At 40.9% G+C, this 26,101-nt stretch overlaps 1 protein-coding gene and 1 pseudogene across 1 annotated transcript; both read right to left on the bottom strand.

The window, feature by feature from the left end:
* Positions 1-57: 57 nt before the first annotated feature.
* Positions 58-10,987, bottom strand: LOC127441685 (E3 ubiquitin-protein ligase TRIM7-like). The gene is made up of 7 exons (XM_051699345.1): positions 10,934-10,987; positions 8,548-9,197; positions 8,002-8,097; positions 6,232-6,465; positions 3,256-3,403; positions 2,640-2,666; positions 58-2,510 (listed from the first exon to the last, which is right to left on the bottom strand). Exons 2-7 carry the CDS (start codon positions 9,193-9,195, stop codon positions 1,957-1,959), a joined length of 1,707 nt encoding a protein of 568 aa, XP_051555305.1. The 5' UTR covers positions 9,196-9,197; positions 10,934-10,987; the 3' UTR covers positions 58-1,956.
* Positions 10,988-12,651: 1,664 nt separating this feature from the next.
* Positions 12,652-26,101, bottom strand: part of LOC127441858 (E3 ubiquitin-protein ligase TRIM39-like) — a 31,199-nt pseudogene continuing 17,749 nt past the window's right edge.

The raw sequence follows: 26,101 nt of genomic DNA, 5'->3' as shown, positions 1-26,101 counted from the left end.
CGTCGGCTTCCTGCGGTGGGCTCCACGCCGGGGCCGGGCCGGAGGGGCGGGCTGCGGCGGAGCCGGTGCAGTCACCGCAGGGGGACGCCCTCGGCGATGAGTAGATGGGGTGCAGGATCTTGAGACGTGCTGGGGCAGGATAAGCCGGCTAGCATCCATCTACTGCTCTACCATCGAGAACTGCTGGGCAAAGTCCTCGACAGTGTCGCCGAATAGGCCCGCCTGGGATATGGGGGCAGCAAGGAATCGTGTCCTGTCGGCCTCACCCATCTCGACCAGGTTGAGCCAAAGGTGGCGCTCCTGGACCACTAGTGTGGCCATCGTCTGCCCGAGAGACCGCGCCGTGACCTCCGTCGCTCGGAGAGCGAGGTCGGTCACCGAGCGCAGTTCCTGCATCAATCCCGGGGTGGAACTACCCTCGTGCAGTTCCTTTAGCGCCTTGGCGGACTTGCAGGAGAGCCATGGCGTGCAGGGTGGAGACGGCTTGTCCAGCGGCACCGTAGGCTTCGACTGTCAGAGATGACGTAAACCTACAGGCCTTGGACGGGGGCTTTGGGCACCCGCGCCAGGTGGCGGCGCTCTGCGGGCATAGGTGCACCGCGAGCGCCTTTATCCACCGGGGGATTGCCGAATAACCCTTGGCCGCCCCACCATCGAGGGTAGTGAGAGTGGGAAAGCTGAAAAGATCGGGACCGGGCAGTAAAAAGTGCCTCCCGCGACCTTGTCAGCTCTTCATGCACTTCCGGGAAGAAAGGAACGGGGCGGGGCTTTGAGCGGCGCCGCGAGCCCAGGAACCAATCACCGAGCTGCGAGGGTTCAGGGAAGAGCGGTGAAATCCACTCTAACCGACGCTCGCGGCTGTCCGGGAAAGCATGTCGTCATCTCCGCGTCAGCCTGTGACTGGGCGATCAACCCCGAAGGGAGGAGCCCAGCTGAGGCTTCCGACTGGACGAGCCCGCTCTCCGATGCTGCGCTCGAGAGCTCATCACTTTCGCGGGCTCCAAATAAGAGGTCGAACTCGCCGTGAGACGAGCCGGCGGACTCACCCGGAAGCCCGCTCGGGGCAGACGAGCGTGCTGGGGAATGGGAGGTCCGCGGGGGGATACCCGGCGGAGGCGGTCCCATTGGGGTCCCCAAATCACCCCCAGTGCTAGCCGCGCTGGCCTCAAACCCGTGGGTAAAAGGACCGAGGTGGGAGCCTCTGGGGTGGCTCACTTTCTTACAAAGGCGAGCCGCGACCGCAACGTTGCCATGGACATATTCTCGCAATGAGAACATGACCATCCACGAACGCTGTCTCCGCGTGAGCAGTGCCCAAACACGAAAGACAGTGATCGTGACCGTTAGAAGGCGAGAGATAACGAGCACAACCAGGAATAACACACAATCGGAAAAGCATCTTTAAAAAGACGCGTCTTTAAAAAGACGTTCCGTGTGTGCTCTCTTTTAGAGAAATATATACTCTTTTAGAGGGGAAAAATGCTCTTTCAGAAAATATACTCTCTAGTTTTTCTGCCGAAGCGCCCAGGGGCATTTTCTGCAATGCACCAGTGCAGAGGAGGGAGGAGCCGCTGAAATGCGCCGTCAGATCCAGCAGAGGTGAATGAACAGTAGTATTCAGCTCAATGAGCATGACCGTTCAGCTCCGAAGAGAAAATCTGAATGAGTGGTTGCATACCAGCTCCTTTTATACCCGTATGTCCGGGGGAGTGGCATGCAAATACCACTCGCCAATTTTCATTGGCCTTTTATCAAAGACCAGAGGTGTCTCGGGCTCCCAAGAGTGACCCCTAGTGTCACTACATCGACACCAACGTCGAGTGAGTGACAGATAGGGAACTCCCACTTAACTGGATTTAACAGGTAGTTTATGATTGTAAAGCACGACATGGGTGCATGGAAACTGAAAGCAGTATCTGAAATGAAGTCACACAGCGTCATTGTGTAACTCATGATTCAGCACTGTTTAACAAGAGATTGCTCCTGTACGGGACAGATCATCATGGTGTCAGAGGCCTTATCAGAGCAGTACAGGTAGAAAAATGGGAAGAGCTTATCTTTAAATGAGTCCATAAACGTGTAGATGTGACCTTTGCTTTGGACGTCGTAGAATGACACCTGTCCTTCTTCATAATCTACAAACACACCCACCCTCTTCAGCTTGGGCTCGACAGAAATCAGGAGGGGTGGAGAGGAAGACACCCGATACTCCTGGCCTTTCTTCATCGCTAGGGCCCAGTAACCATGAGCCGTGCTCACTGAAATCCGCCCCTTTCTGTTGACAGATGTGCGGGCCACACCCAGGTACCAGTCGTCCTTCTCGCCCACCTGCACCTCCCAGTATCGGCGCCCAGAGGTAAACCCCTCACGCCCGAGTGAGATGACCACAGTATCAAAACGCTCAGGTGTGTCAGGCAGGTCCTGCCATGTCCCAAGGTGACGTAACTGATGCCCGTCCTCAGATAGCTGCAGCCAGGGGTTCGCTGTGTCCGGGTCAAAAGTTATGTCCACTTTGAAGGGTAGAAAGAGACATACATTGAAAACCAAGTAGACCAAGAAGAGATACTGTATAGATGTTTGTTAAATGCACAATGTACAAATAATGGTGAAATTTCTCATCATGAACAATGAAACATTACCTGAGTATTTTTGAACCCTTCTTAGCTCTGTTTAAAACAAACAAAAATAAATAAATAATGAAAACAATTAAAACAGCAAAAAGATATTAACACTGATTGTCCATTGATGTTACAATAATGGTCCAAAATCGACACTCGTCAAGCGCATAAATGGAATACAAATTGGCTTAGAGTTACAATACTTGAGTTACAGTATTTGCCAAATGGCTGGTAACTTTATATAAAACCTAAACATAAAACATGGTTTAAATCTAATTGTAAGAATGATTGATGGACCCTTGCTGATGCAAGCAACGCAAGAAAGTTTGCCATTTTCATAATGTAAGTTTATCTAGGATGCTTAAAGCAGAGCTAGAAACAAAATCACAATGTGTCTTCGTGTTTTTATGTCAGGTGCCGTTTCACTAAGAGACTGAAACAAATAGTATTTACAGTATGATACATTTCTCAATTCACAAGTCATTGGCAAGTGTGGCAAAATGTACATTTTGGACCCTGATCACAACTGTATCACTAGTTGTGCTGAATCTAAAAACTTAGAACAGCTAATGCGAGATTTACAACAGAAGAACATACAAAGTGCACTTAAGGTGATATTGATTACATGGGTTCTTACCCATTTCTGCCAGTTTCTCCATTTCTTCTGTAAGCGTCTCCTCTAGTTTAAGTACAGATCTTCTGATGGTGCCCACACACTGATCTGCATGCACACAGGTCTCAGACCAGTCCTTAGTGTGTGGATGAGACATTAACGATGCAAAGTTCTGGAGAAGATGATAGATGTTAATGGAAAAGTTACCCAAAACTGAAAATTCTGTCATCACTCAGTCTGAATTGGATGCAATGAGAGAGACTGAGCATCACTAAAACAAAGACATTAAATATGCAATACACCTTCTGTTGCATTATGCTTGGAGGTTGCACCAGTGCAGTCCTAAGTGTAGTCATGAAAAATGACTCTTATGAGCTAGTTCTTTTTAATGTCAACACTAGTGAGTACTCACTCATTGAATCAGTCAGAGAGGTTCTTGACTTACTGAATCATCATTACTTTTGTCTTGTCCAACTTAAAAATGAGCTGTTTCCTCAAAAGTACTAAAATATTTGTTAATAGAATCATTAAGGTACCGAAATTGTTAAGTGGAAACAGATTCAGAACCAGGCTCATTATAGTCCTTCCTATCTCTACTGCTGAACTGCTTGCTTTTTGTCTGAATTCCCTAAAATTTTGCTTTTTTGACATTTCCATTAAACAACACAGTATATGACCAGTAGATTTACACTGCCATGTCTAGTTAGCAGAAATTACAATGGCAAATTGTAGACAGTGTTTACTATAGCATCGACCTTCAATACATTTACTTCAAAAGAAAAATGGCTTTAAAGGGATAGTTCACACAAAAATGAAAATTCTCTCATTATTTACTCACCCTCATGCCATCCCAGATGTGTATGACTTTCTTTCTAATGAAGAAAGAAAGTCATACACACCTTGAATATCATGAGGGTGAATAAATAATTCGAATTTTCATTTTTGGGTGAACTGTCCCTTTAAGTTTGTTTTCTGAGAAATCCATCAACACTTTGTGGGGTTTACGCTTAAAACAAGACAAAACTATTTGCCAATAGGGTGAGAAAAGTTAACTTAATTCAAAGGACAACAAGTTCGTACCCACTGGCAGATAGTCTCGTTTTAAGCAAAAATACTCAATACATTTTGTTAGATTTCTCTGAAAACAAGACTTAATATATCATGCCATTTTACTTCTCAATTAATTTTTTCTTGTTTCAAGGATGTTTAGATAGTTTTACCAGAAAATAAGCTTGAAGCATAAAAAAGCTTTAAAAAAAAGGCAAATCACAAGGTTTAAAAACTGCATTTAATGTGCTGATAGGCATATGGGTAGTTGACGTCCCTCAAAAAAAAAATACTTTGGCTGAACTTGATTCAATTAGTTTTATTAAATTAAAATTACCATGTAATTTCAACTTAAATATTTCAACTAGAGAAAACCTGAATGAAGTAAAATCAACAAAGTTTAACATGTTAAAATTAGTGATGTCCAGTTCGTGAACGAATCCTTCTTTTGAACTTGTTCTTTTTAGTGAACGAGTTGAACCAGTTCACCAGATCAGACTGAATCGTTTGAAACAGTTTGCGTCTCAAGTCAACACGGATCCACAAGTTACTCTGTCTTAACCTGTCTCTCAGATGTGCATGACACTCCAACTCTAAATTAGCCGATAACCGGGAGTAATATGATCCTAGAACTGGTGATGTCTGTTTTTCCTAAATTGTCTTTGCAATGAACCACTCAAACTAGTTCACAAACTGGACTAAATGTTCCACTTCTAACAGTTCTCGAGTCAACGGTACACTGAACTGAGAATCGCCTCTTTCGGAGGTGTCCAACATACTGAGAACCGATGAGTTGCTGACATTGAGCATGCATGTGATTAAGGGGCAAAATTTATGTTTCATGTGTATTTTGCTGAACAGCAGAAAGTATAACAAATAAAACATACTGGAAATATGTTTATGACTTGATTGTATAACCATTTTATCAACGTATGATGATGATCTGGTCGCAACAGTTCTCAATTCAACAGTACAATGAGTCGCTCGTAACAGTTCTCGAGTCAACGGTACACTGAACTGAGAATCGTCTCTTTCGGAGGTGTCCGATATACTGAGAACGGATGAGCTGCTGACACTGAGCATGTCTGTGATTAAGAGGAAAAATGTTTGTTTCTGGTGTATTTTGCTGAACAGCACAAAGTATAAAAAATAAAACATACCGGAAATATGTTTATGACTTGATTGTATTACCATTATATCAACGTATGAAGATGATCCGTACAGTTCTCGAGTCAACAGTACACTGATCCGGGGACATCACAATAGTTCTCGAGTCAACAGTACGTCGAGTCGATCACAGCAGTTCGCGAGTCACCAGTACATTGAACTGAGAACGGCTGATCACTGAGCTGCTGATGAGCATGCGTGAACCGAGGACTTGAATGAGGGGACGAAACGTTTCATTCGAGAGATGTAAATGAATTTTACTATTGAGTATTGTGCATGCAGATTATATCTGAAGTTGTTATGAGCTGGATCATGGTTTCTAGGAAAAAGGGTGAGTTGATTAAGACTATTTTAACCACTTTATATGCTTTAGAAATGTAGAACATCCACATTTGTATATCAGTGTCAGTATTGGGTGCTTTAGATGCAGAACTTTAGTGTTGGATGTATTGTAAGATCACTGAATGAAACACTGATGACAATAAACATCCTTATTATTATAACTTAATTAAATTAAGTGTAATAATCGGCAATATGCGCTTACATATGGCTTTATTGAATGTGTTTGAGCATGTATTCTATGACGCCGGCGAATTAGCATTATGTACAGTGACGTCATTTCGTGATGATGTAAATTAACTGGTGAATCATTTTTTTGTCATGTCATCTACCCATATGCATGTAGCTAATATCTAAATATAAGATCTAAAGTGCTGTAGACCATCATGGAATCATCATGCTCAAGCTTCACATGAAAAGCATCTATGATGTCATAATGCTGTGGACCTGCAGGAAGTGGATGTGATCTTCAGTGTGTGAGAGATACTCTAACTCTGTGTTCCTCATTTTCAGCATATCAATCTCCCGCTGCAGTTCTTCTATTTGTCCGCTGGCCCAGGTCTCCGTCTTCCTCTGTTTTTCCTCAATGTCCATCACCAGCTCAGCCTGAGCCTTTTGAATGGCTCGGATCAAATCGGAGAACACCTGCATGCTGTCCTCAATCTCTCTCTGAGCACTGATCTGTATTCAGGAAGAGATGCACACTAATCAGTGTCAAAAAAACCTACTGTATGTGGTTTCTTGTTAAAGGTTTAGCATGTGTATGACAGTGATTGCTGTGCTATGGGTTCTTAACCTCTTTGTTTTTTTGTTTGTTTTTTTGTTTGTTTGTTTTTTCAAAATAATAATCATAATATTTAATTAATAACTAATAATTATAATAATAATGAATAATTAATTAAATGAATCTAGCTTTAACTTCATTTATCAGACACTAGACTCCACAAACATCGACTTGTGTTCGATCTAGTTCTGCAACTAGTCGACGTGTGTGGTTTGTGTTGAATAATAATAAGAATATATTATTATGCAATAATAGGCCATTTCAAAGGAAGTGACGTTGCTAGAATATAAATGGATAGTTGTCAAACACATTCAAAACAACAGCGGGAGCTGCTTCATTTGTAGCGGTAACATTACCAGGATCATCATAAAATGTAAACATTAAAATTTGGACTACAGTAGATTGGTTAAGTCAAAATATTTCTTTGCGGGCTCTAAAGGTGACCTTATAGATCGCTCCAATTATAATATGAAGCTGGGCAAGTCCAACGCTTGCAGTGTTAACAGCTCCTTTGATTATAAGGAGCGATCGAATATACAGTAATATACATGATAATGGTACATATCTGGATAAGTCACTTCAGGTAAACGTTTGATGTCCTTTGAGAAAAGTTGTTGCTTTAAAGTCTTATTTAAAGGACTGGGCAATGACACCTCATTGTTTATTGTCAGTTGTTTATTCATCTTATTTGTTCTGTTTTAGCTAGACATAAAAAGTATGCACTAGTCATTACAGTTCTGGGCTTGAAAGTGAAGATAAAGTGAATATGGTCTGTGTTTATTTGGAGTGTTCACATAAAAGCCACAATTCTTGCAAAGCACCCTTAAACTAATCATGTGTTGCCAAAAGGCTAACAGAAACTGTAAGTGATTGGGACATAGTTAATGCACCTTTTATGACCATGCAAGCTGCATGAATCTGTTGATTGAGATATGCATGTTTTCTCACAGAAAGTGCAAAGATGACTGATGCTGTATGGCATATGGTCAACCATTTTCATAAGGTAAACCCAACAACTAGTTGACCACATTTCTGGATGAATAGTTGAATTGTAACGATGAGCTGCCGTTTAAGCCCTAGCCGGCACATTCTTTTCTAAAGTATATTTTTACAAGGACAATTTCCCCTGTGCAAGGCATGGCCAAGTTTAAAGGTGGGGCTTTAAACCCGGCCAAACCTTTGGGTGACGAGCACAAAACTTATAATAGAGCCTCCCTAGGTTAATTCAGTAGTTTGGAATTGCATACTACCCATATTACTCATACTATGTCTGCCATATCTCTCTGTGGCTGAAATAGTAAGAGTAGTATAGTAGTATGCAATTCTGAACTCAGCCAAAGTCAAGCATCAGTCCATGTCAACTCACCTGAAGCAGTTCACTGCAAATGTGACACCATTAGCCTGTAAACAGACATAACACATCTGAAACTTACTTTGTGTAGATCTATGGAGTGTTTGATATCATCAACTTTCTTCAGTCGCTCCTGAATCATCTGCTGAACTTCAGCTTCAGTTTTCCTCAGCAAAGCCTGTCAATCACAATGTGTTGTCTTCAGCAATGAGACACCAGAAATATACTCTGCTTAGCAACTTCTGAATGTTCTCATTTTACACCTTGTTTCTTCAAATGTACAAAAGTTCTGTTACCAGTATGCTAAGCAAGTGTAATTCAAAGCTGCACAATTTCAAAATGGTCACCAAATAGAACACAACAGTGGACATCTTTTCATTTAAATCAACAACGATTTAAAAAATTGGAAAAAGGGACAAAGGTACAATACTGATTGAATTAATAAACTTGTAATTACCATATAGTATTGCAAATGATGTTAATAATTAGTAATAATGACTGATACTGTAATGATAGTAATACGGTATCACTAAATTTAAAACCTGGTATCACTGGTCTGTTTTTTTTTCTACTGATTGAGTAAGTCAGTTCTCTGCTGTCTTTAATCAGTCTTTATTAACCAGTTCACCTTTTTCTCAGTCCACTCTCGTTCAACGGGTACAGTGTAATGTGCCCTGTGGTCCATCTCTGTACACAGCACACACACAATGGTCTGATCCTTCTTACAGAACAGTTCCAGCAGCCTCTCATGCTTCTTACACATCCGGTCCTCCAGGTTCTGCACAGGCTTGATCAGCTTGTGTTTGGTGAAGCGAGCGGTGTGGGACTTCAGGTGCTCCTCACAGTAAGAGGTCAAGCAAACCAAGCAAGACTTCACAGCCTGTTGGCGAGTGCCAGTGCACACGTCACAGGACACTTCCTGGGCCCATGGGCCGCTGGGAGGAATCTGTTCAGGCATTTCTGCTGGGAGTTCCTCAGGGCTCTGTACTGGGTCCATTTGCATTGTCTTCTGAAGGCTCTTGACTGGGATGGCTTTAATCTCCTTGACCTTCTCAGCGATCTCCCTCAGAACTGTGTTGATGCTGATATCAGGCTGCTTTAAGAAGGACTTTTTGCACATGGGGCACATGAAGAGGGCGCTGGACTTCCAGTAACTGCCAATGCAGGCCATGCAGAAATTGTGTCCACAGGGGATGGAGACAGGGTTGGTAAACACATCCAGACAGATGGAGCAGTGCACCTGCTCTTCTGCTAACATGCTGGTGGGAGTTGCCATTCCTATACGAACAGAATAAGAACCATGTATCCTCCAAACAGCTGTGAACTTCCAACTTTGGAGAAATTTATATTTTAAAATCTACTCTCTCAGAAAAAATAAAATGTTTAAGAGACTGGTGGTACCCTTGTTTTAGGTACATATGTGTACCCTTAACTAGCCAAAATTATATATATATATATTGCTCTCAGAGGAACATGTAATGTACCTTTATCAATAAGTCACAATAGGTCCTTAGGGTACAATTATGTACCCAAAAGAGTTGTAAATTTTAATGAGATGTACAGAGTACTATCCCAGTGACTTCCCTTGCAACTTAAAGAGTACACTGCAAAAAACAAATCACTTGCTTACTGAGTATTTTTGCCTTATTTTACATTAAAAATCTCTAATATATCCAAACAACAAGAAAACAAACCCAATATAGTAGGTAGTACTGTAGTAGTCCTACAGTTAACAGGAAAGCAGATTTTACTAACCATACATCCCATCCCAAAACTGAACACTAAACCTAACCGTCAGTGGAGTAAATATAATCTTTGAGGGAAAATGCAACCTCTGAATCACTTTCATTATTGATTATGTGAACATGATTACTTCCTGGTTTCCATGTAGGATCAGAACCATGTCTCTGAGACTGCTCATGCAACACTCTATTAGTAGCACCAAAGATAAACACATCTGAATTGATGCAGAAATGTCTAATGGGAGATGGCACTCATTAGTAACTCGTCAGAATGGGGTCGATTTGCGGGTACTGGAACATTTGGTGCAACATGTCGACTTCCCATGTGATAACGTTGGGCAAACAAGTGATTTGTGCTAATTATGCCCAGAGCAAACTATGTTTTATCAAGTTTTATGAGCAAACCTCACTAAATGGAGTTAACAAAGAAAGGTTCAGGAGGAACCTGCCCATCTAATCAACCGATTAACTATAGAATATATTAGCTGCTGCATACCTTTCCCTGGCAACAAACATTCCGGCGTCCATACACCTCCCCATCTCCTCCCCTTTTCTAAGAGATCCTGCCTTGTAGCTATCCTAATCCTTTCACAAGTCCCAAGGAGGGGGTAAATTAGTATTCGAGCTGAGCCTCACCCTCGAGGCCCTCCTATGCGGACAGCAAGCCACATACGTTTACCTACATTACTCAAAGATTATATGGGCAGGCGAACTCGTGAAACACATTATAGCTGAAACTCTATTCTTCGAACACCTGAAGTAATCTCTCAAACCAACCATTTTTTGAACAAACCTGGTGGCATTATTGTCAGACATGCTGTGTGCTAAATATACAGAGCGTCATTTGAATTTGATTAGCAATCCTGCTGTTGGCATGTATTCTTAGCAATGTGCAGTGGCTTTTCAGACAGAGAGAGACTTGAGGAGTATGTAAAGCCTGGCTATTCATAGAAACCAAGATTATCATCTCTCCAAAAATACTAGGCTACCCAGACTCCAGCTTCATAAACAACACATGCATGAAATGTTTTGATCCATATCACCATTTTAATCCAAAGTTTCTGGGTGATTAGTAAACACATTAGCAAGTGCAGAGTTAGCAATTGTTGTTTTTGTTATTTAGTAAAGAAAGTCTTGAAGACATGCTTTTGGACATGCTTACATTAACATTTGCTGAAATTACTTGCTTAATATGCAGTTTTTTCATTCAGCCAAGCATTTTTTACTGTTTTTCACAGTGTTATTAAAGAGTGTTTTTAAATGCAGACTCACCAGCAGTGTGCTGTAGCTGAATGTCACTGAACACAGTGACCGCTCTGCACTGGATAGCAGTGACATGCGGCACAGCTGACACCGCCGTTACCCTGAAATATCTCCCCTCACCCTCCCCTAGTCCAGTTTCAGTTTTACACCTCAGACAACATATGTAGGAACTGTTCCAGCCTCAGAGGAAATGTAAACCATTCACTGGCCCTATTTCCTCTTTTGTTTTGTGATCTATCTGTCTGTCTGTCTGTCTGTCTGTCCGTCCGTCCGTCCGTCCGTCCGTCCGTCCGTCTGTCTTTTCATTCTATGTCTTATATTATTAATTCATTTTATTAAAGTTACAACAAGTTCATAGAAAACCTTTAGAAAACATATTATGACACCCTGAGCAAAAATATTATCCTAATCAACACATCAAATATACAATTGATCTGATATACAGTGGGGTGCAAACGTCTGAGAATCAGCAAATTTGGGACATTGACCATGTTAACTCTATTATAGTAAAGGTTAGTGGTCATATTCACAGATTTTTATCTTTCCACTAGGAGTACACAAAAGCTATTTTCCTATTAAAATCATGGTTAGGATTAGGGTTTGGGTAAGGGGTTACAATTTATGGTCAGGGTTAGTTTTGGGTTAACGGTCAAACATAATTTGTTGGTTTGTATATTTTTCTCTATGGGAGTAAAAGTCATGTGATTTTGTACAAGACAACTTTTACGATATCACATGATTTCCCCATCTCATACTATAATTACGACTTTATATGAGATCAGGTTGAAATTGTCACTAGTGGTCACAGACTTTGAACCCCACTGTGTACAGATGATATATTCTCCATTTAGCTTATGCATATTGTCATTTAATAATATAAAACAAAATAGTGTGGATATTTGAAAGTTATTATAGCTAACAACTATACACAAAAGTCTGAAAAACTCTCACAATATTCCATTACAGTACAGGATGTCACGCTGATCCAACTCTCTGGATCTTTTAAAGTAACTTTTGTCTTTTTCACCCTACTGTAAATACATACGTGTTCCTGTCCTGTTTTAAGATGGCACTCCTTGCCATTTAGTTATAGAGTGAACTCACAACTTTAAAAAAAAAAAATGTATATTAAGCCTGGTCTTACAGAATCATGTTACTATACCTACATTTTTGCAAAATAATTTTTATGTGGCCCGTTCCACATAATGTAGCAGTTTAGAGAGACACTAGAGGCACTACAACAACAATGACTTTGATTCACTTTCACACAAATCATGGCATATTATCAGTTCAACTACATTTACAAGCTTGTTCAAATGTGATCAAATTGCATGGTAGCTCAACTGAAGAGCGTTGCACTTGTGATGCAAAGGACTGTGGTACGAGTCCTGAAGAGCACGTGAGCCGAAAGTGTTGTAGAAGCACCACAAAATTATGTGGTAAAAAAACTAGCAACCTAATCTGTTTAGTAGAAAATTGAACTTGCTTTTAGCATCTCACAGTAGACATTGCCGCAATACATGTAATGAACCACGTTTTTCATTTAGCAAAAATGTCACCACATTCATGCAATTTTCACAAGATCAGGCTTGTTAAATTTGTCCAGAATCCATTAGGGAAAGTCTTGTAACTAAAGTTTTTGTAATGCAACAATCTTCCAATGATCCAGAAAACAATAGAGACACCCCAGAAACCCAGAGGAAAGATCGATGAGTGTTTTTTCAGTCTCAGCTGTGTTTGACAGCGGTGATGATCAGAGCTCCAGGGTTCTTCGTGTCCTGGTTGACGCAGGGGCTGAAGATGGGGTAGATACTCTCAGTAAAAGCATCAGTAAAGGTGTAGAGATGAGAGTGCCCCTTCACATCATAGAAGGACACCTGGCCAGCTTCATAGTCCAGGTGGATACCCACCTTCTGAGGCATTGCTGCAAGATGCAGAGGAAACCTGTTGTCGGTAAGGGCTTTCACGTCTCCGTTCTTCAGCCACAAACACCAGAAACCACCCTCTGGACTAAGACGCACCTCTCCTTTGCATTGAACTGAGCCTCGGGCCACTCCCAGGGTCCAGGCAGACTTGTGTCCCACCTCCACTTCCCAATAGTGTCTGCCGGAGGAGAGGCCCTCACGAGCCAAGACGAACAGCGCAGGGCTGAAGTGCCGTGGTGTGTCTGAATTCGTTGAGCTCTTGTGCTGCAACTCATAGCGCACCTGCCGTCCATCCTCAGAAAGACACAGATCACGCTGCGCTGTCACAGGATCCAAGATCACTTCACCTAAAGAAAAGAGAGGAAGCACTTTACACTTGTGCTCTTGTGGCCTATTTTGCATTTCCATGCTACCAGCACCTACTCTGGGGTGTGTTCCCGTACAACGATGTAACACTGCTTAAACACCGAAGTACTGTGCATCATTGGAGAAATTGACTAGCTAGTCATGACTGTTTCCTGAAACCCTAATAACTATGTTGAAAATCAATCATTCGAACTTGTTGGTTCAACAACATAGAGCTGTCGTTAATGACGTTACACAAGGGGTGGAGTAATAACTTCAGCGAATATTAAATTATATATGCTCATTTACATGTACACCAGACAGCCATTTAATGCGAAAAAGCTGCTGAAGACAGGAAAGGTGCATGCACTGTGTAATGCAACAGATACAATACATATGCTGCAATAGTGCCGTTTCCCTCTACATCAGACTTCGGTGATCCGCTGATGTACTTGAGCACATACGCACATGCGTACTCTTCAAAAACATATAAACACCACTTTTGTGTTAACATAAAAACATAAAATCTGTGTTCTCTGAGAGAAAACTTGTGTGAGAAAGCACTTTCTCTTAACAGCCTTTAATCCCTTAAATGGCTGCATTTGTGTTTACATGACATTTCAGAACTGCACTTAAATGCATGTAAATGTGATCAAAGTGTTGACAGAATGAAAGATATATATGGAATGAAAGACAGAAGCCTCAGTGAAGTGAAATTATGTCCACACAGCAAACTAACAAGGAACTATGCTTCTTATCACAGGTAAAGAGCTGTAGTTCCAACCACACAACTGTGCAACGCTGTTTGCGAATGTTCGTTGGAACTACGGTTTCAGGAAGCACCAAATCGTTGATCTATTTTGGTAACATTGGAACTTGTGGCCATAGTTGGCTAACAATACTTTTGGGAAACACACCCCTGATTGGTGGATCTCTCTTCAAAATGATGGGTAGTGTAGTTCACACTGACACAGACTTATATTGGAGTCTTCAACAATAGTTATAATTCAGATGCATTAGCTACATCCAAGACTCTTCATAAAGTGAAATGACCTTAGGCCAATTACATTTGCATAATTTCAAATACCTCTTAATTATAACCAATAGCTTGAGTAAAGTAGATGTGAAATGGCATGCAATTAATCGGGCACTTTACGCACCTACTAAATAGTGCTGCCACTTTCATAAAACATGTGAATAATGCAGTGTTAGTGAGCTCAAGCATGCCCTCTAGTGAGCATTATGAAAACATGCACACTTCTTCACTTGTGTGGACACGGCGGCTATACTAAAGTCTTAAGAGAATGTGGACATCAAGTATGATGAACACTTTTGCCTCTCATATCGATCTACTTATCAATTAGATAAAGCATACATCACTCAAGGTTTGATAATTCCATCCCTATAATTAAAGTAATCAAATGATCTCTAGATTCTGTTCAATAGAAATAGCACTTACTGGAATAGTTCTGCATCTTTCTGAGTTCTGCAAGGAAAAAAAAAAAAAACATTTTAAATGATCACAAACATCATGTAAACAAAGTAAGTGTAAAAATGTGAAATGTTTGTACAGCTGCTTCTATGAAATATGCTGGTATGATGATTTAGGACAGCTTTTAATTTGACAGTGCTGGAAAGGGTTTGACTTGGGTTTGATAATTATTTATCTTTCTCATAAAGCCGCTTGACTTCGTGTTGGAATTTGTCCATCAGAGAGCAAACAGACTTCCTGATGGTGCTGACATATAGATCTGTGTTCACAGACACTGCTGACCAATCAGACGGCTCCAGCACAGGAGAAAGAGTCGGAAGGAACTTCAAGAGATGAAATATTTTTCATATTAATTCAAAGTTAATTTAGCCGAGATACACACAAATGCACATATGACCCATTGATCTGAACACACACATACACACACACACACACACACACACACACAAACACACTGTAGACCTTGAAATATATTCTTCAACTGATAAGTAAACTTGCCCACCACATTTAGTTGCGACACACACAAGAACAAATTACGTTTGGAATCAATTATGTCAAACCTGGCACAGCATTATTGAAACTGAATGCAAACCTGAATAGGATTTCAGAGCTTATGGCGGATTTATCATATAGCTTGAGAAGACTTGGAACATAGCACGCAAGTCGAATGGACTACTGTTATGGTGGATTCTTTTTTTTTTTTTTTTTGGAGCTTGACAGGCGTACTTCTCCCCAACACAACCCTGAGTTTGGGTCAGTTTTTCAAGTGTAAATTTGGGTTTCAGGTTTGTTATTAATGAAAAACAAATTATTATTTAAATTAAAATGATATTAAAAACATTCTAAGGAAGTAATTGAGAGAAAATTATGACAGAATGTTTATTTTTGGGTGAATTATTTGCTATCTATTCATCTTATGTGACCCAAAAGAGTATTGGTTTGTATGCACTGCACACTCAGACCTGTATATGCGTTGTATATGAGTATAGTGACCTGTAAGAGCAGCACTTTGTCCTGTGTCTGAGCCAGTGTGTCAAGCTCACTGCTTCTCTTCCTCAGTGTGTTGAGCTCTTGCTCCAGGTTGCTGGCGAGTTCTCTGGCATGCTGCTCCGCCTGTTTCTGTTGCGCTGCAATGAGCTCCAGCAGCTCCGCCTGCGACTGCTCCAACAACTTCTGCAGCTCCGCATACATCACCCAGCTTTCCTCCGTCTCCTTCTGACTGTTCTCCTGAACACATGTTTAGTTACACATACATTACACTACATGACCCATAATCCTGAAGAGAAACGATTCACCAATCAGAGAGTCGATGCAAAAAAAAAGCACGCCAAAAGAGCTCTGCAGCGACCGCCCACTCCTGTGATGCTCTGTGAATGATGCAGTCAGGTTGCTCTCCTTACACTCTCAAACTACTTACACATCAGGGCTTGATGTAGGCATGGGCAGGGGTGGGCTGATTGCCCACCCAATCAAACATTTGGCAAACACAGTATGAAATAATGTTTTTTTTTTGTTTTTTTTTTTTACGATTTGTGTATTGGTTAAAAGCAATTTGGGGGCGGGCTGTGTGTTGCAAACATTGAGGGTGGGCTGTAGACCGCCCCAACCAACCAAAAAAAGCACCAGAAATTTGTAGTATTTTTCTTTTTTTGTCACTGGCCAAAAGCAATGTCACACTCAAGGAGCGGCTGCTGCAACAAGTGAGTCAGAGATGTCACACGAGCAAGAACGGTAATAAGAAATATTTTGTGCAATGCATAGGTTTTTACTGACCATAAAGAAGACGGGTAGGATCTCTAGCAGTGACCATGTGGCTTCTGTTAATATACCACATTCCCCCTCTTCATGCTCATCAAATATCTCCCTCCATCTCAGCTCCTGTGGATGTTCGTGAAATACTGGACCTGGGGCCACATTAATAAAACAATCATGCTGTATGATCAGTTTTGATTCTAAATTACATGGATTTGATCCTAAGTCAAAAGTGAGGAACAAATTAAGATTTATAAAGTCAGAAACGGACATGAAAAAGTTATTTTGCGTAAATTAACTGACAAGCGTGCGTACAACCGCTTTTTGTGTTTACGCGTCAGTGTGCCAGTGCGCGCAGACCTCTTTTTTTTTTTTTTTTTTTTTGTGATGCAAATGGTCAGTGACTGACTGAATTTGTTAATAAATGAGCGAAAAATATTATGTACAAAAATATTCCGATATAAGTCAGAAGTGGTCTTATTTAGAATAAGTATGATATAAATGTTTTATTTTTGGATATCCTCTTTAACAGAATATTTATTTATAGCCCTGTCTGCACATTTACATTTGAAATTAAATTTGCGACCTACAAATTAAGAGGCAGGTGCAATACTGTATACTGTAGGTATGAAATATGTCAAGCACATTTTTGGAGCGAGGAGGAGAGATTATAGTTAAATATGGCTAAATCAATATTCAGATGGTTACAAAGCACAACAACAGTCTAATATTTAAAACTCGCCTATATTTTTTATCAATTCATCTCTCAGCCTCTTGTCTGCATCCTGTTGTTGAGGACACGAGACTATAATGCAGCGTAATGGCAAGAGAATAGCAGGAAAAGAGTGCGCATGTAGAATACAGAACATGATTTCCATGTAGACTATGCAAGTTTCATTATATGTAAAAGAGCATGTAAACCTCTTTTTGAAATTAAGGTTTAGCAAGAATATGGACACTGGTTGAAGAATGGTGTGGATTTACAGTAAATGCGGTCAATGAATGGATTTATTGTTGATAATGAAAATGAATAACTAATGATGTGTTTTTGAATAGACTACATAGGCAGACACCGGTAGCTGCACTCACTTTTCTAGAACACCTTGCCAACTGCACAAGAACATTCCTTATTGAGTGAATGAATGAACGACAGAATAACTTAAGCTTGCAATGATTAGGGGTTATGGACATATTATCTTAACAATTACGCCATGTTACGCCAATTACAGACATGAAAATAAGTAGTCCGAGTACCATGTAGGAATTTTGGTAGTATAAATGCACACAGTATGGATTAAAGTGCCCATGTACCTCCACCATAATACACTATATTGCCAAAAGTATTCGCTCACCCATCCAAATAATTGAATTCAGGTGTTCCAATCACTTCCATTGCCACAGGTGTATAAAATGAAGTACCTAGGCATGCAGACTGCTTCTACAAACATTTGTGAAAGAATGGGCCACTCTCAGGAGCTAAGTGAATTCCAGCGTGGTACTGTGATAGGATGCCACCTGTGCAACAAGTCCAGTCATGAAATTTCCTCGCTACTAAATATTCCACAGTCAACTGTCAGTGGTATTATAACAAAGTGGAAGCGATTGGGAATGACAGCAACTCAGCCACGAAGTGGTAGGCCACGTAAAATGACAGAGCGGGGTCAGCGGATGCTGAGGCGCATAGTGCGCAGAGGTTGCCAACTTTCTGCAGAGTCAATCGCTACAGACCTCCAAAGTTCATGTGGCCTTCAGATTAGCTCAAGAACAGTGCGTAGAGAGCTTCATGGAATGGGTTTCCATGGCCGAGCAGCTGCATCCAAGCCATACATCACCAAGTGCAATGCAAAGCGTCGGATACAGTGGTGTAAAGCACGCTGCCACTGGACTCTAGAGCAGTGGAGACGTGTTCTCTGGAGTGACGAATCACACTTCTCCATCTGGCAATCTGATGGATGAGTCTGGGTTTGGCGGTTGCCAGGAGAACGGTACTTGTCTGACTGCATTGTTCCAACTGTGAAGTTTGGTGGAGGAGGGATTATGGTGTGGGGTTGTTTTTCAGGAGCTGGGCTTGGCCCCTTAGGTCCAGTGAAAGGAACTCTGAATGCTTCAGCATACCAAGAGATTTTGGACAATTCCATGCTCCCAACTTTGTGGGAACAGTTTGGGGATGGCCCCTTCCTGTTCCAACATGACTGCACACCAGTGCACAAAGCAAGGTCCATAAAGACATGGATGAGCGAGTTTGGTGTGGAAGAACTTGACTGGCCTGCACAGAGTCCTGACCTCAACCCGATAGAGCACCTTTGGGATGAATTAGAGCGAAGACTGCGAGCCAGGCCTTCTCGTCCAACATCAGTGTCTGACCTCACAAATGCGCTTCTGGAAGAATGGTCAAAAATTCCCATAAACACACTCCTAAACCTTGTGGAAAGCCTTCCCAGAAGCGTTGAAGCTGTTATAGCTGCAAAGGGTGGGCCGACGTCATATTAAACCCTATGGATTAAGAATGGGATGTCACTTAAGTTCATATGCATCTAAAGGCAGATGAGCGAATACTTTTGGCAATATAGTGTATGTAGGATAAATGACAAATGATCATATTAGAAATCTGAATAAATTCTCTATCATTAAAATGTAATACAACGACCTGTTGTATCCACTCACAATTTCTATGTAAGGAATTAGCTTTAATAAGGGAAATCTGATTAATTCACTTATTGGAGTAATACTATTCTCATAGCTTATTGAAAATAATATCACAAGTATGTTTAGATATGGTTCGAGCTTCAGAGTGCAGATCTTTGAAAAATCATGTGACGAGATTATTAATCAAAATATACCACAGTCAAAATTAGCTTTGAATACAAACACGGCTTTATTGCTAATCTAACATAAAACTAACTTACATAAACAAACATACATACATAAACATGACAACATGTTGGTAAGTGAGTTGTAACAGAAGGTGAATGGAAATGATCAGTACAGAGAAAACTGAACTTCATAAAGTCTATAGACAATGCCTTGACAACCATTCGATACTTATTTTAGTCTAACTCGATTTGCAATCGGGTAACTCAAATTATATTAAAGAGACACCAGCACTTTCAGCAAAAGTCTGGAAATGTACTTGCGTTTCCTTGCATTGCTTTGGTTCTTTGGCTCTTTGTAGAAAGTTCTGGTTGTTCCGTCGATGTTTTGGGCCTCTGTTAAGATCGTGGATAGTTTGTTGCTGGGATGATGAGGCAGATTTGAAGCGAGGCCTTCCGCAAGGAAGACTCGCTACTCCCATCACGTGCGTGAGTCGAAGAGCAGAAAGAGAGAAAAGCTTCCTCGGAACTTTGCGTTCCAAGCTTTCCTGGACTCTACATCATGCAAAGACAGAGGGGCACTGGAGAAGGCTAAGAGCCATGAGGGCAAGAGCATGGAGGATGAAGAGTGCTGAAGAAGCAGCAGAAGAAGAAAGAGGGTTTGTCCGAGGTGGGGAGGCTTTGTACTGTTGAGGTTGGCTGTACCTCAAAGGTGTCTTGAGACAATCAGCAGTGTCTTTTCTGATACCATGTGATCATATCTCTGTCCCTCATTATGAAGGTGATTGATGAGTCTTTGTCTGTGAAGACTCCCATTTCCCGCTCGAAAAAGTAAATACTACTACTTTTCATTTATATAATGAAATCGGTGTAAGAGACATGACATCTGTTAATATCAACATTCTCTACATAAATGGGCAAGCATTTACATATGAAACATGACATATTTTCCCTTTATGGTTACTGCATTACACATTAACATTTGAATATACATTATTATACATTGTATAATTGAGCATCATGTATGCACAAGGTCTGCATAATGCATTCTATGATTCTAACCATAGACAGGCATCATGTGAGGAACTTAGCATATTAAAATTAGGTTATGTGCATTCAGAAGTGTAGAATTATGAGACAAATGGAGTCTTTCGATAGTGTTATAGCTCATAATATATGTATATGCATTGCTAAAACCCAAGAAAACTTGGTATTGCGATTGTGTCAAAGTACCTGGATTTAAGATGAGATGTCCTACTGTAAAAGGTTCCAGGAATAAGGAAGGGAGTGGGAAGCAGGGTGGCAGTCAAGGTAAGTCAAGTTTTAATGGTTTTTCAGTCTAACAAACACAGTCTTTGGCTTTTCAGCTTCACAAGAGAGCATTGGCTTTTCAGCTTCACAACAGAATATACACTTTAACTTCACAACAGAATATACACTTTAGCTTCACATTTCAGGTCTCTTTGTCCCTGATTCTCTCTCCCCATCTGTCACTTCGGTGGCCTTTTAAAGCCTGTCTCCATCTTCACTGAAATAAGACACAGGTGTTTAGTGATAACAATCACTAGGGATCCTTCCAAAGACAATAAGACAGTTTTCAAGCTCTCTCGTCTCGTACAGAGTTTTAGCATATGACACAGGAAATGTCTCACATTAAGTGTGTCAAATTGGTTAAATTAAAGGATAAAAGAGAGTCTTAGCTCTCCATGGGGGTTTCTTCAGAAGATGGCCTTTAAGTCATGTGAATGATTATTACATGAGGGTTTTCTGGTATGTGCTGTTCTGGACAAGAAGGAATCATGGTGCAACCACAGAACTCTCTTTGGCTACTTTCAAACTGCAGCTGAATGTGGCCCAAATCTGATTTTTTCTCTCACATGTGACACAGGTCTGTTACTTGGATGACAGTGTGAATGGCCCAAAGCGTATTGAATCTGACATTTTCAAATCTGATCTGTGCCACTTCCATATGTGGTCCTAAATCAGATACAGGTCTGATTTTTTGCAATGCGACCTCAGTCTGAACAGTCAAATCGGAATTCATGTACGTCACTCTAGATCACACTTATTACTCAAATAATGATGGGTAGCACTAGTAGGCTAAAGAAAAGGTATAGAAGTGAGTTTATTTCATAATAGGCTTACCAGAACTGATGATCTACAAGCCCCTGCAGAAGAACCGAATGCCATCCTTTGCAGTTTAAGTAGTCAGTGTGATTGTCTTCAGGGGCAATGACGGGAATATGACTCCCGCTGATTGCTCCAGCACACTGTGGGAAACCCACCTTGTTCGGAAGCCTTGTAGGACCTCCCGGAGGTTATCTCCTTGAGGTAGCTTAATGTAGTCAGGCATGAGGACATGGCTCACGGCCATGCAAAAATCGTGGCAAACGAGGGACTTTGCAATGCCAAACAAGTTAGACAACGTGCAGTAACCCACCCCTGTTGCCAGCTAATACAACCCAACTCCTACGCTCTTTCTCAGGGAGATGGGTTGTCTGAGCTGAGTGTTTTGCCACGAGAGTGTTGTGGAGAGGCGCTCACAGATGTAAATAAAAGTAGCTCTTGGCATCCTGAAATTTTGGATGAATTCGGTTTCAGTGAAGCCATTCACATCACGATGCCACCACTTCTGGCTCCGACTCCACATCTACACACACCTCTGTATAGAACTAGCAGCCATTGCTCCACAAAAAGCCATAATTAAACATTTTGTTCTCTTTCTCCTCATCATCCTCCGTATTACCTGCTCACGTATTCGCTGGATTCCGCAGAACATGACCTTATAAAAAAAACGCGTAAACGCTGATTTCACTGACCTCCATGTTTCCTTCGATATGACAGTGTGCTGCGTGTGGCATCTTTGTTATTGTTCTTTTGCGCATGCGGGTCAGTTCAGGACCGCGACCAGTTCACACTGGAATCTGATATTGGCCACATTTAAAAAATAATGTGAACAGCCCCCCAAAAAATCGGATCTGATCAATAAATCGGAATTGAGCATTAAGGCTTGCAGTGTGAACATAGCCTTTGTTCTCAAGATGGTTAAGGTTAGCCAGATGCGGGTTTTAGCTAGACTCCTTGGCACCAGCAGAGAAGAGTCTTTAATTTATGACTTTAAGGAATTTTCGGTGTGACTTCTGGCCTCTGAGTTTGCTGGCCCTTGATTGCATCATTCCCAGTTTTCATGCCATTGTAGTTCATTCCTTCATGAAACATGGTAAGAACACAGTCTTGTAACTTTGTCTTTTTGCCTGATTTTCAAGTACGTTTTTGCTTCGAATCAAACTTTGTAATGTTGTGATTCAACTCGGAGCTGGTTGGTTTGTTTCATCTCTTAGGGTTTTATGAAATCCCTATGGATATAATGATTGGTAAAATTACTTCTCGAACCAAGATGGCTGAAAAAGTGTTGCAATCCATTGGCATTGATAGTCTCAGCATTCAAAAAGGAACCAACAACAATGATGTCATCACAATATTTGCATATGGAATTCCGACTGATCTTCCTTCTTCCATTTATTTATATTCTAAATGGTGATTGGTCTTGTCTTTTTTGCTTTTATGTTACCATTTAGCCATATTTATTTTTAAAATTACTGTATGTGTTGCTTCGTGTGTGTAACTGACACAAAACAAGATGTGTGTTGAGTGTCATTACAATGGCAAATGGGGATCTGATGCAGCTTTTAATTTACACAAAAAGCATAAAATCTAAACTTAAACTTGTTCTGTCTTGCAAGCAGTAGTATTTCTATCAGGAAATTTGTAGAAATACCACTGGCCATTTTGTGTTGAAAAAGTTACACTAAGTAACTCTCTATAAACTTTTAGTATATCATTTAAGCCTAACAAACTTCTTTTACTTAAATGTTTTGTTTGAAAAGTGTTGGGCCTCATGTATTCAGATAGAAGACAAAGGCAGGCCTAACAGTCGCAAAACTTGACTGAAGTCCACAATCATAAATCTTACTGATAAAAACCGCACCAAAATCAAACAAAGGGAGTCCAAAACAGACTACAAATCCCATGAAGCTTTGCTCACTAAAGGATCGAAATCTCTACTCCTATTGGATGAGGCATACAACAGAACGGTCCTCAACCATGACGTCATCGGGAGTAGAAATAACTCTGAGATGTTTCCGGGATTTGCTTCCAGCAACTCATCACTGCTCTCAGGTGTATCCTCATGGCACAAGGCAGTAACGTACGACTTGAAACTGTGGCCATACAATCTCCATCTCGCTGGACGAGTTGAGATTACTCTGTGTTCCACTGAACACTCTAACGGATCCGAAGGAGACCGCTGAGCAATCCGCATCTTCATCCGTTTGCCTGCAGAAGTGAAGAGAGAAAAGATTTATCTTCCATCTTCAATCAAGTCGACGTCGCTGATTTCTCCACCAGCCCGCCGAGAATCAGCAGCCGTACCGCCCGCCGACAGAGCGAGGAAATGGCCTCCCGTCATCACCCGAGCCTCGAGGAACCGAGTCAGAGTTAAAAGACGGATGAACACACATTCTGCATCCTCATGCGATTCAAGTAAGAGGTTTACGTCTTGGCAGAGATAGAATATTATAGTGTGTTATTCTTGTGTATCAAGGTTATTGCTTGTACATTTTACGGACCACCGAGTCTGCTCATTGCGGCTAATACTCAAGGTATTAATTATCACGAATGAGATCTGCTGTATTGTAGTCCAACCACATTGGACTGTTGTGCATTTCCGCCATCGCGGGTGAGACTGGCACACTGGGTTTATCCATTAAAGAACCAAAGACCACGGGATGGTTTACGAGCCGTCCACTGCGTCTCTGAGTGATAAACTAACAGCTGCTTTCTCTCCCACGATCGCTAAACTGGCTTTGGGGCCGTCACTTAATTCTCTCTCTCTCTCTTTCGTACTAACCACACACACACATGCGCGTGACCCCTCACAAACATTCTCGCACACATTTTTGGCTAGTAGATAGCTTCGTGATAAAGCTCAGCTTTGTCCCTAAGCTATCATACAAGTGGATACACAAGGTAAACTGGTAGACGCCATTGACTGGTTTCTCTCCGCCCATATTCGCGGCCATATCCTTTGGCCGGAAGTCTCGCGTGACATACTCTCCACGAGAGTCACGTCTGCCATTTTATGCGCGTCCCTCCTTACACACACACACACACACACTCTCTCTCACACATACACACCCTCATGTGTTATAGGATTATTTTGGTTTCCATATCTAATCATATCACTGTTTAGTTTGTAGTTGTAAGTCGGAAGTTTATTGACTGCACTGTATTAATTATTAATTGATATTACTGCATAAATAAACTTTGTTATATTTCAAAGAGAAGTGTTTTGGTTTGTTTTGCATACACCTGTGTCATGCGACGGGATGTCAGTGCTCGGATTCAAGACTTGATTCATTTTTTTTTTTCCGAAAATCGATATTCTTCGGATGTCGATTTTCCTAAGAAAACAATCTAATATTGAGACTGTTATACTATCTGGTTATTAGTCCCTGATTCCAGGGTGGTGCCCCGGCAATATTAATCCTTATTAATATTCTATTGATTTTTGATAATTGATAATTATCTTTGATGATTGAACTCTCTATAAACTTTTAGTATATCATTTAAGCCTAACAAACTTCTTTTAGTTAAATGTTTTGTTTGAAAAGTGTTGGGCCTCATGTATTCAGATAGAAGACAAAAGCAGGCAATTTGAAGGATCATTAAGCTAGTGTTAATTTTAATTAATGTTTCATCGATGTTAACAATTAATGATTATCTTTGATAATTGTTGATTTAAAGGATTAAAAAAGCTAACATTGATTCTCATCAATGTTCTATTAATTTTAATAATTAATAATTATCTTTGATAATTATTAATTATTGCTAATGACCAAACCCGCTCCTAAACGTAGCGCACTACATTTACTGGAGCCCCATATGAGGTTTTAATGAGTTAGATTCAATTAATTAATTTAAATATTAATTAATAACTAAAGAAATAATTATTAATTATTTCTAATAGTAACACTGATCTAAACAACCAGTAAAGCCCTACAAAAGTGTGCTTGTACTATCTTCCTTTAAAATAAATGATTTTTTACAGTTTACTATGTAATGCAAACCATCATTGTTTTGGACAGACCAGTTGAATTGCATCGTCAACATACTCCTTTAAATTTGATACTTCAGAGCAGTGGTGCAGCCAAGGGAGGGCTGGGGTGGACCATCCATTTTTACTGAGGCCCACCAAAAAGTAATTTCCTGGCTATGCCCTTGCATCAGAGGCAGTTCAACTCATCCGCCATCATGCTGTCTCTAATACCTGACTGGACATCTTTATATCTGTCTAAAGTCGTTACCATAATCATTAAAGCTTTCATAAGAATAAATGAGGTTAACCTGTTGATATGCATGCCCCCCCCCTCCCCCACCCCCCCGACAGAACTGATGTCACTTTGCTTAAATTAGTTCACATATACTATATAGTCTAGTCAAAAATAGTTAATAATGTTAGCATAATATAAAGATGTATAATTTGTCAACATTATGAACAATTTTGAACAGCACACTATATACAGCAGAGGTTGTACTTCCCTCACCAATTGAGTTGATATAGTTCTACTCAGCAGTCATGGAGTCTGTCCTCTGCACTTCAATAACAGTCTGGTTTGGTTCAGCTACGAAATCAGACATCAGAAGACTACAAAGGACATTTCAGACTGCTGAGAGGATTATTGGTTGCCCCCTGCCCTCCCTTCAAGAACTATACACTTCCAGATTGAGGAAAAAGGCTGGAAAAATCACTCTGGACACCACTCACCCTGCCCACTACCTTTTTGAACTGTTG

This window comes from Myxocyprinus asiaticus, chromosome 1 (genome assembly GCF_019703515.2).
Source record: "Myxocyprinus asiaticus isolate MX2 ecotype Aquarium Trade chromosome 1, UBuf_Myxa_2, whole genome shotgun sequence".
Classification (NCBI taxonomy): domain Eukaryota; kingdom Metazoa; phylum Chordata; class Actinopteri; order Cypriniformes; family Catostomidae; genus Myxocyprinus; species Myxocyprinus asiaticus.
Note: the sequence above shows the minus strand (reverse complement) of the source record. Positions and strands in the feature narration are given on the sequence as shown.